Source organism: Muscardinus avellanarius (genome assembly GCF_963383645.1).
Source record: "Muscardinus avellanarius genome assembly, chromosome: 21".
Classification (NCBI taxonomy): domain Eukaryota; kingdom Metazoa; phylum Chordata; class Mammalia; order Rodentia; family Gliridae; genus Muscardinus; species Muscardinus avellanarius.
In genome coordinates, this window is record NC_137807.1 from 17169788 (window position 1) to 17182280 (window position 12493).

General features: G+C 54.8%; 1 protein-coding gene across 2 annotated transcripts in view; it reads left to right on the forward strand.

Moving 5' to 3' along the window:
* Window positions 1-1546: 1546 nt before the first annotated feature.
* TBC1D10A (TBC1 domain family member 10A) overlaps window positions 1547-12493 on the forward strand; it is a gene marked incomplete at both ends in the record, with an annotated part of 35889 nt that continues 24942 nt past the window's right edge. The window contains one exon of one of the 2 annotated variants that reach the window (XM_080717503.1): window positions 1547-1770. In XM_080717503.1, coding sequence (XP_080573629.1) covers window positions 1562-1770 — 209 coding nt within the window. The remainder of the gene's footprint in view (window positions 1771-12493) is intronic. The other variant, XM_080717504.1, reaches the window with a different exon arrangement.

The window sequence follows — 12493 nt, forward strand, 5'->3', positions numbered from 1 at the left end:
CAGGGACCCCAGTACCACCAAAAAAAAAAAAAAAAAAAAAAAAAAAAAGTATAAAATAGGTATGGAAGTGTAGCCTGGAGGTAGAAGGGCTTCCAGGATCCCCAATACCACCAAAAAAGAAAAAGAAAAATAATAAAGAGAAAGTAGGTATTGTGTAGCTTAATAAATGTAAGTCATTATTATTATTTTTTGCAGTACTGGGGATGGAACCCAGGGACCTTCTACCTCCTAGATACACTCTCAACTTTATTTATTTATTTGTTTGTTTGTTTATTTATTTATTTATTTATATATTTATACATACTGGGGATGGAACCCAGGGCATTCTACCTCTGAGCTACACCCCCGGTCCCATATTTTAGTCTTTTTATTTTTTGAAACAGGGTCTCACTGAGTTTCGAAAGGAGTCACTAAGTAGCTGAGGCTGTCCGCAAACTGTAATCCTCTGGTCTCAGCCTCCTGAATGCTGGGATTACAAGCTTGCGCCACCACGCCCGGCCAGCCCAGTCTTTTATTTTATTTTATTTTATTTTATTTATTTTTATTTTTTGTGGGTCTGGGGATGGAACCCAGAAGCATTTGACCTCCGAGCTACACCCCCTGCCCTATTTTGAAACCGGGTCTCACTAAGTTGCAGAGGACCTCACTAAGTAGCTGAGGCTGTCAGCCAACTGCGACCCTCCGGCCTCAGCTTCCAGAATGCTGAGATTACAAGTGTGTGCCACCAACGCCGGCTTGTCTTTTTATTTTTGAAGCAGGGTCTCACTGAGTTGCAGAGGGCCTCACCAAGTAGCTGAGGCTGTCCACGAACGGTGATCCTCTGGTCTCAGACTCCAAATGCTGGGATGACAAGCGTGCGCCACCACGCCTGGCTCTATTTATTTTTTAATTTTGAAACAAGGCCTCACTAAGTTCCTAAAGTTAGAGATCTTCCAGTCTCAGCCTCCCAAGTACTGGGATTACAAGCGCGTCCGCCTATCATTCTTAATAAATAGGTCTCCCAAGAGCTTGTTTAAAGCCCCAGAAGCCGGCAAGCTGAGGGAAGGAGCTGCTAAACTGTCTCTGGGAGAGCCCCTGAATCCCTTTGGGTCTTCCCAAGAGATCTTCATAAATGACTCGGTGAAGCAGTCCCCACCCACGCCCCCGGGGTATCGCCAGAAGCGGGCCCCAGGATGCCGATGCGGGTTAGAATCCCGGGGTTAGAGCTGGGCCTTCCGCCCAGGGCGGCTGCAGGTGACAGGCCCAGCTCCGCCAACCCGGAAAGGCCAGAGGAACTCCTTCAGGTGAGTCCCGGTGATTGGCAGCCGGAGGGGCGGGCTCCTGGTGACGGCTGCCCCGCCCCCTCACGTTGGGCCTGTTGGCGCCCGCTGGGGAACAGGGGCGGGGCCCGGCGTCCGCGGCGCCCATTGGGCGTGGGGGGAGCTCCGCGGCGGGCCCAAGGCCCCGCCCCCGGCCCTGCGGCGGCCAATGGGCGCGGCGCGGGGGCGGGGCGGCGTCGGCGGAGGCCGGGCGGCGGGCGGCTGAGGTGGCCGCTGGAGCTCGGGCGGCGGGCGCGGCCGCGATGGCGAAGAGCAGCGGGGAGAACGGGCCGCGCGCGCCCGCGGCCGGCGGCGGCCTGTCGGGGACCCGGGAGAGCCTGGCCCCGGGCCCCGACGCCGCCACCGCCGACGAGCTCAGCTCCCTGGGCTCCGACTCGGAGGCCAACGGCTTCGCCGAGCGCCGCATCGACAAGTTCGGCTTCATCGTGGGCTCGCAGGGCGCCGAGGGCGCGTGAGTCGCGCGGGGCCCGCGGGGCGGGCGGGCGGGCGGGCGCGAGCACACCCCGTCCCCGGGCCGCCCCGCGCGGACCCCGCGTCCTCCTCCCAGCACGGCCTGCGGGGACCCCTGCCCCCAGCCCCCGCTGCCACCCTGGGCGAGGGCTGCTTGACTTTGCCAGCCCCCGACGGGCGCACAGATGGCGCTTCCCCCACACCAAAAAAATAGTCTCCATCCTTACCCCAAAGAGCCCTGTCTCACCACCCTACCACCCCCACCCCAGGAAGCCCTGGGCAGACTCCAGAAGGACCACTGCCCTGCCCCCATCCCCTTCCAGGACAGACTGCCTCTTTGCTTAAGATACACAGGCCCCTGGTGAACAGACACTGGCCAGCTCCCTCGCAGGCCCATCCTGGGACAGACAGTCCCTTCTCTCCATGGACGGGTCAGAGAGTGTGCCCCTCCCCTGCAGAGGCAGCCTTCTCCTGTGGCTGGCAACAGGTGGGCAGACACTCCCCCTTTCCAGTACCTACAGGATGACAGCACCTCACCTCCAGGACACTCCAGGAGCCAGTAGGCAGACTCCGTGGTTACTGTGGGCACCTGCACCTCCTCCCAGACCCCAGATCTGGGTGGGAGTAGGCAAGGAGAAAGCAGGGTCCCAGCTCGTGTAGCACACCCAGCTGCTCCACCCTAGGGCACCTAGGCACCCAGCTGGCAGGCGGAGAGAGGTGAGGAAGTGGAGCAGCACCCTCCCTTCAGGCTGGGCAGGCTGGGCAGCCACACTTTGCCCCACAGAACCCCGAGCCCAGTCCTCTCAGAGATGATACGTGCAGGCCGGCGGTCTCTGCTCCGTGTCCCACAAGACCAGTGCCATGCGTAGAGCTTACAGACCCCTCCTGATGGTGTGCCCACCACTCAGTAGAGACGGCCCTTCCTAGCCACCAGTGGGGCCCAGAGCTTACAGACCCTTCCTGATGGTGTAGAGACACCCACTCAGTAGAGACAGCCCTTCCTAGCCGCAGTGGCCCCGCTGCAGCCATGGCCTGCTCCAGTCGTCTCCCTTCTCTGACCGGCTGTGACTGCCCAAGACGCCTTAGCCTTTCTCATGCGTATGACGTGTCTCAGCTACCTAAACCCACCCACACAAACAACCCCATAAAGTCACTTCCTGGATTTTCCCCAGCCCCAGAACCTCTTATTGCCAGGCCTTCTCCCTAGGGAAAGTCCAGGCACCTCCCCAAAGGGGAGTTTGCCCCTACCCCTCGATGTCTCCTCTACCTCTTGTTCAGTTCCTCCCAACAAGCCAACCTGGTCCAGTCTAGGCCTCAGAGATTGCCCCTCATTCCCATCCCTCATCTTCACTTGATGGCCCGTTCCAGTTTCCCCAGAATTCGTCTATGAGACCCCAGAGGGACTTAGGGTGTGGTTCTGAGTTGGGTATCAGTTGCTAGGAATTGGGACTCAGGGAGGGGTAGGGTCTTGAGGTCTGGGAAAGAAGTTTGAATTTCATTTGTGGGGTCTTGGAAGGAAGAACTCGGATTTGTTGTTGAATTCTAGGGCATTGAGAATTATTCCTACTACCTGCTTACCAGACTATTACCAGATCTCAGGATACAGAGCAGTGTGACGTCATGGGGAATGCTGGACTTGGGAGCCGGCTGCGAGAACATAGCACCTACTTCCAGCATTACTGAGGGGATTAAACGAGAACCAAGTATACCAAGGTGCCTGGCACAGTGTCTGGTACAAGAAGGGCCTGGAAAATGTTTCCCTTTCCTTCTAAGGGTATGAGAAATGAAGAGAAAAATGAGGGCGTACCTCTGGTATTTGCGGGCAGAGAAAGGTCCCAGTGGGAGCACCTCCCTTTGGCTGTAGTCCCCAATGAGGCCGCCAGACATCTGTCTTCCCCACCCCCCAACCACAGGCCCGGGATGTGGCGCGGCAGACGCCCTCTGCATCTCTGGTGTCTGGGGTTGGGGCTGAGATCAGATCCCAGGTCTTTTCTCTCTCTGCCTTGCTTTTGCTTTTTGAACTTGTTGGTCAATAAAATTTCTGATATCAGAAACCTTGGCTGTTCCTTCTTTAGTTTATATTGTGATTCCAAAAAGCCAAGAGTTAAGACCTTGCCGTACCCCATGAGAGGGGAAGTTAGGGGAGTTTCAGGGTGAGCGCCCAGAACCGTCTCGTGGTTGAGGGCTAGGAGTCCATGTGCCGCCCCAGAGAAGTGAAACATTAGCACTGAGGGCCGCCGTGGAGATGGTGGAGACTCTGGCTCCAGATTAAAGGTCTGTTTCAGCCACTCTGGGCCAAAGGTTGTCTCAAGTCAGCTTTTGGTAGTTGCAGTGACTGAGGGGAATGGGGAGACAGCAGATGAGAGGCTACCTCGCTCAGGTGGCTGCTAGGCACCTGGCACGAGTACTTCACAGGAACTGTTTGAACTGGAAAGGATCGTAGAGATTAATCGGCTTAGCCCTCGCTGTTATGAAGAAGAGGAACCTGAGGCCCAGAGAGGAAAATAACAGGAATATTAATGGCAGAACCAGGACTTGAATCCAAGGCTTGTGATTCCTAAGAACAGTATCTATCCTGATTCAGCATCCATCAATGTGCCGGTGACACCAGCATGAAAACAGGTTTCAGACAGGTAGAACTGCAGGAAGCGGCCTGCCCTCACCCTTGACTCAGCTCAGCACTATTTCCTACATCAGTAGTGTGGGCTTATAGGAGGCTTATGGGATGGCCCTGAGGGTAAGAGTGCATCGTCATTATTAACCTGATTAACTTAGGGCTGGGATCCGGCTAGTCACCTTTTCCTCTCTGGACTGCAATGGAGTAAATGCTCAGTTTTTATTTACTGAATGATTTACTTGTAGATATTAAGTCATAAAGCTAAAAGCGAGCATGGAGATGGCCACCATCATATGGATAGGGAAACTGAGGTCTGAGAGAAGCCATCACTCTCTACTTCACCTTGTCTTTTGAGCCTCCTATGCAGGGAGCTTTTTTTATTTTTTGGTACTGGGGAATGAACCCAGGGCCATTCTACCTCTGAGCTGCACTCCCAGCCCTATGTTTTGTGTTTTTTTTTTTTTTTTTTTTGAAACAGGGTCTCACTAAGTGTTGAGAGTCTCATTAAGTTGAGGTGTTCCCAACTTCTCTCGAGCAGTTGCCAGAAGTAGGGAAGCAGCCAGCAGAGTGAGGGACCCTGTAGGTGCATAGGTGCAGACAGAGGTGCTGGGCAGTGTTAAGTCTTGTGGGTTGGCTGGGCATTGAAGCTGAGGAAGGACCCAAGTGTTCTCAGCAGGGAAAGGTAGGGGATGTTATCTTCCCTATCGTTTGGGAATGGGAAGGACAAACCTGTTTTGTGTCCTTTCCACAGCCTAGAGGAAGTGGTCAGGAATGGAAAGGACACAGATTGAATTACAGGTCTCCTGGCCTGAGGGAGAGGGCTTGAGAGGTGAGTCCATGGCTTTCCCTCCTTCCGGCTGGCGGAGGCTAGAGCTTCCTACCCAGCTTCAGCCTGCTCAGTCTGCAGGCCAGATGAAGTAAGAGCTGTGCTCTCTGGGATCCCGTGGGTGTTGGCTTCCTGTTAGGAGAGCAGGGGATCTGAGCTGGGCTCCGGGCGTAACATCTGGAGCAGCAGTGTTGCCTTCTTCAATTCCTCTGTTCCCTGGGCCCTCAATTGCTAGCCAGCTGTGGCAGGCTGCCATTTTGGAAATCATAGAACTGGCCTAACTGGCATCCCTATAGATTGGTCTGTGCCAGTTTTTGTTGAGGTGGGGCCAGGGCCCTCCTGGCAAGCCAGAGCCTGCCTCTCTGCCTTCCCTAGTTTGTAAGCCAGAGCAGCCATTTTTCTTGAACCTGGTCAGGTCCCAGAAGAGCATGGAGCTGGCACGAGTGGTCACTGGGTGGCCAGTCTGGAAGGAGGCAGCCACATCTGTGGGCCCTGAACCACAGACCTTCGCATTTTTTCTCCTTCCCTTCTGTAAGCCTCAAAAGAAAATCCGGTTTGGTGGCCCTGTGGGTGTTCCAGGGCCTCAGACAAGACCTGACTTGGTAAAGGAGGGGCCGGCCCACCAGCTGCTGCCCTGGGAAGGTGCCTGTGTGTCCGCCTGCAGGGAAACCTTAAGCTGTGGGAAAGAGATAAGGTGGTAGGGCCTGCTTGATGTTTTGTCCTACCAGCATCTGGTCTGAAACAGGACCTCCAAGGGGCAGCGAGTCCTGGCTCCGGCCCAGCCGCCCAGGCCATTTACTCTGAGGTGGGGAGACAGGTGCCGGCGCTACCTCCTCTCCCGTGCGCGGGAGCCTGGCTGGGTGACCTTGGACTTGCTGCCTCACTTCTGAGCCTCGTTTTCTCACCTGCAAAATGTTCCAGATATTGGCTTTGCAGGACTGTGGTGAGGTTTAAATGAACCGATAAGTTGGGCAAGAGCTGGTGATCAGTGAATGTTTTTACCCCTTTGAAAGACTCGAGTAGCAGGTGGTTCTGTGTTCTTTTTTTTTTTTTTTGTGGTACTGGGGGTGGAACCCAGAGGCTTTCTACCTCTGGGCTGTACTCCCAGACCTGTTTTATGCTTTATTTGGAAACAGGGTCTCACTAAGTTTCTGAGAGCCTCACTGAGTAGCTGAGGCTGGCTTTGAACCCGTGCGATCCTCCTATCTCAGCCTCCCAAGTGCAGGGATGACAAGCGTGCGCCACCACACCCGGCTGGTTCTGACTTTATTTTCTACTCTCCACCTCTGGTGTGATGACCAATGAGGCGCAGCTCCCAGTGGGCAGAAGTGAACCCAGATGGCCCCTTGCTTCCCTGAGAAGGGTTGGGAGCACACTGACCACCTGAGAAAAAGTGCCCACATCTGCCAGCTGATAAATAACAGAACTGGGACCAGAACCTGTTTCTTGAGACTAAGTTGTGCGACTAAACCTTGCTAAGATGGAAGGGTGGCGGGTCCTCTTCATCCCTGGTGGCAACCTCCCCACCCCATGGGCAGGGCAAGGCAGGCTTGGTGCAGTGAAAGTGCATGGTTATCCAAGCAGGAGGAAGGCCAAGAGAGGAAGAGCCCTGGGGAGCCCCAGAAGCGTGGCCCTGGGAGCCAGAGACCACACTGTATTGACCTCGACCCCCAGTGCTACAAAATGGCCCTATGACTTTGATATCCAGTCTGTTCCTTTGGAAGAAGTACCTATTGCTGGGCGTGGTGGCACATGTCTGTAATCCCAGCATTTGGGAGGCTAAGATAAGAGGATTGCAGGTTTGAGGCCAGTCTCAGCAGCTTAGTAGACCCTGTTTCAAAATAAAAAATAGAAAAAAGGTTGGGGGTATAGCTCAGAGGTTGAATGCCCCTGGGTTTAATTCCCATTATCCATCCTAAAAAAAAAAAAAAAAAAAAACTTGTAGGGAGAACCCTTACAATTAGTTAAGAGTGGAGCCAGATTAGAGAGGGGTCCCAGGGCTTCTCAGCCTCCACTGTCTTCCTCACTGTGGGGCCTGTTGAGCCTCCGGGGGCTGCATTACCACGAGAACAGGCTCTTCTGTGGTTTATCTGTTGTCAGTACCCTGGCTGATCACTTTCTCTATCCTGCGGCAGTACACCTGAGGAGGGGCAGGAGGCCTCCTGTAGCTGATTAGTCTGCCCTTGGCAAATCTGCTACTATTCTGGGCTCAGGGAGAAAACTGGCCTGGCTGCCCCACTGGCACTTCTGATACTTAGCCTGTCGTAGCAGGTTTGGGGGCAGCTGCCAGCTTTGGCTTCCTCTGTCTCATCTTCCCCTTCCCCGTCTCTCCTGCCCCCCACACCTACTCCATTCCATGCTGTGTGCAGCACCCCAGAGGCCCTTGAGCATACTCTTTGCGCCTTGTCCGGTGGGGAAGCAGGCAGCAGACGCAGCAGCCTGGGAGAGCAAGCCGAGGGTTACTTTGCTGCTTAGCCATTTCAGTGAGCTCACTTACCAACAGTTTTTGAGTGCTGATTCTGCCAGACCCTGTGACCAGGACAAGAACATACAGAACTGAACAAGACACCTCTGTCTTGTTGCCCTCAAGGACTTCACAGACTGGTTGGAGAACAGAACCACAAACAAATCTTTACAATGTGAGTGATAAAGGCTGTAATTGAGGTGTGTAGCTGCCTGGGAGTATATTGGAGGAAGCAGCCAGCTCCGCCTACAAGAGCCCAGAAAGAAGTGGTGGCTGATCCGGCCTTCAGAAGGGGCACGCCAGGGCAGTTCCCTGGATGGGAGGGAACCCACGTGCAGTGTCGTCCCATCTCCCCTAAAACTTGCAGTTCTAGAAGTGTAGTGTGCCAGGAGCAGGGGCACTGAGAGAGGGGCAGGCAGGCGGCTAGAAGCAGGAGGAGGCTAGGAAAGGAGGGGCGACAGATGAGGCTAGCCTTGAACGTCAGGCCGAGCTCTCCTGTGTTTCACCAAGGTTAGACTGGGTCTGGCATGGAAGATGGCACAGAAGAGGAGCTGGACTGACCGTAGGCAGTGAGCCCTGTTGGGAGAATTCAGGACAGAGCAGAAGAGCTCTGGTGAGACCTGGAAGAAGCCTGGCGCTATGGGGAGAAGAGGCTGGCAAATCCCCAGCTGGCTCCTTGCTGGCCTGTGGACTGGTGAGGGGGGGAAGCCTCCTGAAGAGCCCGTCCCGGAGTCTCCCGGTCTCGGGGAGACAAGGCCAGTTGCATCTTTCTCCCCAGTGGCCAGTGGGTTGCTGCTGACTCAGCTTTGTCACAGTACTGGGTTCCCCAAGGTGCCTGTCCTGGCTGGCCTGCCCAGGACACACCAAGGGGCTCTTTGTCTCCCTACAGCAGAATTGCTGGCTGACCTGGTTGGGAAGCTTTGTGGTCTCTACCTGGTAAACATATTGGATGGCAAGGAAAACTCCAAGGAGAGCCAGGCTCCTCAAGACGAGAGGCGGAAGGCCTGAGGACAGCGACAGCCTACTCAGGCCTGTGGGAATTGTGCCCCAGTCAGTGGCAGCATAGAACAGCTGCGGTCGGGCTTGACATCACCTAGCGTTCCCATTTCTGTCCCGGAGTCTGCCTTGGCTGGGACACGTAGAAGCAGGTTCCACAACCATGAGAAATTTAAAGTCCTTGGCACTCAGGGGCACCACCAGTGGCTCTGAGATGAGAGATTCTGTCTGGAAATACGGATTCAAGCTAAGATGTAGGGGGCGCTCTGTACTAGGCACAGGGGTCAGGGTGCCAGTGCCCACCCCCCACTCACCCTTTTGGTTTGTGACAGGCACATTTCCTCATCTGACCAAGGGGCTAATGCTCCCTGCTTTTCACCCAGCCCTTACCATGCTTGGAGCCCTCTGCCAGGCTCAGGATAGAGACCGGCCTGCTCCCTCAGGACTTCCAGCCCAGCAGGAAAGTCAGACAGTAGACCAGTAGTTACAGGCTGGCTGTGTCCCAAGGATCCTGAGGATCAAACAAGGTAACTGGATTAGGAGCAAGGTGTAAACATAGACTGCTGAGCAGGGATCAGGAGAGCCAGTGTTGGGACTGTGAGCCCTTAACTGGCCGTATGACCTTGAGAAGGTGCTTACTCTTTAAACCTCAGTTTCCCCACTGTAACGTAAGGCGTTGTTGGGGGATGGTATTGAAGATCGAGGCTGACCTTGAAGTGTATGGAAAGTGCTTTTAGCTGGGCATGGTCCACACACTTGTAATTCCAGTACTTGGGAAGCTAAGACAGAAATCACAGGTGTAAGACCAGCCTCAGCAACTTAATGAGGCTCTTCGTAACTCAGTGAGACCCTGTTTCCAAGTAAAAATAAAACAGGATTGGGAATGTATCTCAGAGGCAGAATGCCCTTCGATCCATTTTTAGTACTACAAAAAAACAGAAAAAGTGCTTTCCGAGTTCCTTCCGTGGTAGGCTCCCCAGTGCAAGGGGTCATCATAGCACATCCATAGAAACCAGTGCCTCCAGCATGCTCTGTTCCTCTGGGAAGAGGACCTCTCTTTCTGTGCAGAACCACTGTCCCTCTTGTCTTGGGAGGTATAATCAGATTGAAGACTGTCTTGACTTGTCTGGCTTCAATCCCATTGCCTTCCATGCCTCTGAATAGCCTTAGAGGAACAATGGGAAAAGGGTAGGTAAGGATTATTCTCACCTTGTTCACAGACAAGGAAATCAAGGGATGGAGCTGGGCCTGGAATTTGGACTCACCCTTCCCAAGCTGTGGCCACTGAAGGGCCTCTCCTCCCTCCCCGTCCCAGCCTTAAGTCCTCAGCCCAGCCACCTGCATCTGCACTTCCCCTGGCAGGCTTCTCGAGTTGTTTTTGTGGCTAAGTTGCTAGGAGAGGTGGCACAACTTCTGTCTTGGGTCTGCACACAGAGCCCCTTACACGGATCTCCAAATGAGGCCGGGAGGCTGGGTTGTGAGACGTAGTGTGGGAACTCTCATTCCTCCTCAGTGCACTCTGGGGCCTGGATCCTCTGTCCACAGTGGTCTTTCCTGGCCCACTGCCTTGGGAAGATGCTGCTGCTTCCCCTTCCCTTTCTGAGTTGACTTCATATGAACAGACTACCTAAGCCAGGTGTGGCGGTGCACTCCTGTGCTCCCAGTCCTTGGGAGCCTGAGGCAGGATAATCGCAGGCTCCAGGCCAGCATGTGGTAACTTAGCAAGACCTCAGCAACTTACTGAGACCCAGTTTTAAAACAAAAAGGTCCAGCTGGGTGTGGTGGTGCACGCTTGTAATCCCAGTACTTGGGAGGCTGAAACAGGAGGATCGCAGGTTCACAGCCAGTAAGACCGTGTTTGGAAGTACAGTAGGAGTGGGGGTATAGCTCAGAGGTAGAATGCCCCTGGGCACAAGCAATTCCCAGCAACCCCCCAAACACACACACCACCACCAACAACAACCACCACAACAAAAACAAACATCGGGGTTATGGCTTGGAGGCAAATGCCCCTGGGTGTGATCATGGAGGGAGGGAAGAGCTACCTAAACCAGCCTGGGAGAGCCCAGGTTTATGACACCAATGGATTCGGCTTTGCCGTCTTCAGGCACAAGACCACTCTGAGTAGAAAGGGGCCAGTGGTGGCACTGGGAGAAGGGGGCGTTAGGAAGATGAAGGGCGCTGGAGTTGGGAAAGCACCAGCACGGGGGGGCTGTGTCTGTGCACATGTGGCTCTCACACTGCAAGTGCACATCACCTCTGAGATTTCGCTTCAGGCCTGATGTAACTGAGAAACCAGGCAGCGTGGGAGTGGAGACCCGCCTCTACACGCACCTCCCCGAGGTCTTGGGCAGTGGGGCCAGTCCCATTGCCTGTGGCCAGGCGGTTGCTGGCCTGCCAGGACAGGGGGGCACACAGGGCCTCAGGCAGCCCTGACTCCGAGGCCCGCCCTCCCTTCACTGCTGTGAAGAGAAAGCAGAAGTGAGAGGGGAGCCCGCTGAGAGCCTCAGCCCCTGCTGCCACCACGGGGCTGCCTGCCCACCTGGGCAGTGGCAGCCACCTGGGGAAGAGTCAGGTCTACGTCACAGTTCTCACCCCCAGCCAGGCACCGTGGTGCAGACTGAAAGCCCAGCGACCTCAGAGGCTGAGGCAGGGAGGTCTCAGGTACGAGGCCAGCCTCAACAACTTAGTGAGACTGTCTCAAAAAAAAAAATTTAAAAGGACTGGGGATGTAGCTCAGTGGCAGAGTGCCCCTGGTTCAATCCTCAGTACTGTAAAAATAATAATGCAAATTACTGCCACCTTCTTTCTGTGTGCTATGCAAACCTTCATCCTGTGCTTCCTGTCCTTCCCCCAGTAACCCTCCTCTGTCCTCCCAGCGTGGTCATGGTGATGCCACTTCACAGAGGGGCCTGTTGGTGGTCTAGGTTCTACCTATCCCACCTCATTTTATCCTGTGAGATGTAGTTATCATCATCATCCCTATTTTGCAGAGGCAAAAGCCAAGTCCCAGAGAGGCAAAGTGACTTACCCAGCATCATGCAGCTTGTGGGTCTGAGCTGGGGAGCTCCGAGCTCCGGGACCAGGCTTGTGCACACAGCTGAGCAGACACCCCTCACTGCCAGAGTGGGCAACAGCCAGAGGAGAGCAGTACTCACCTCCCAGTGCCTCCCCTGCTCACTGTGGTCCTGAGGCAGTTACTGGCTTTCTAGAAACCTGGAATTCCTCATCTGCAAATGGGGCTTGATAATTAGAGGCTCTATCTCATGGCTCGTTGCCAGGATTCAATGAAATAATGTACGTTAAGTGCTGAGCAGTGTCTGGTGCATAGCAGCAAGTGCCTGGTGTTATAACAGACCTTCAGTTAAGGTAATTGACTGTTAGAATTGGAACATTGTAAAGGCATTGTCAAGCAGATCTGTGCTTAGCCCTGTGCTGGCCTTCGAGGAAGACTCAGAATTGGTATGAGGCCAGAGAGGGAGTGCCTTTCATCCAGCGACACTGAACTTGACGCACCTGATCTCCGGGTAGGGTGTAGGGTGCTGAGGACACCGAAACTAACAGACTTGGCCAACACACATTCACTGAGTGCCATCCAGGTACTGGGCACTGTTCTCAGCTGGGACGCACTACAGAGAATGAGACTGACAGCCCCCGCCTTGCAGGACCCCTGCTTTCCAGGCACACACCTCCCTGTGGAATGCCGCCTCAGCCGTGGGCCGATTGGCCAATGGGCCGGGGAAGCTGTGCCACTCCACTGGACGCTCACATCCCCGAACGAGCCAGGCCCTGCATAGTAACTTCACTTGCACGTACTGGGC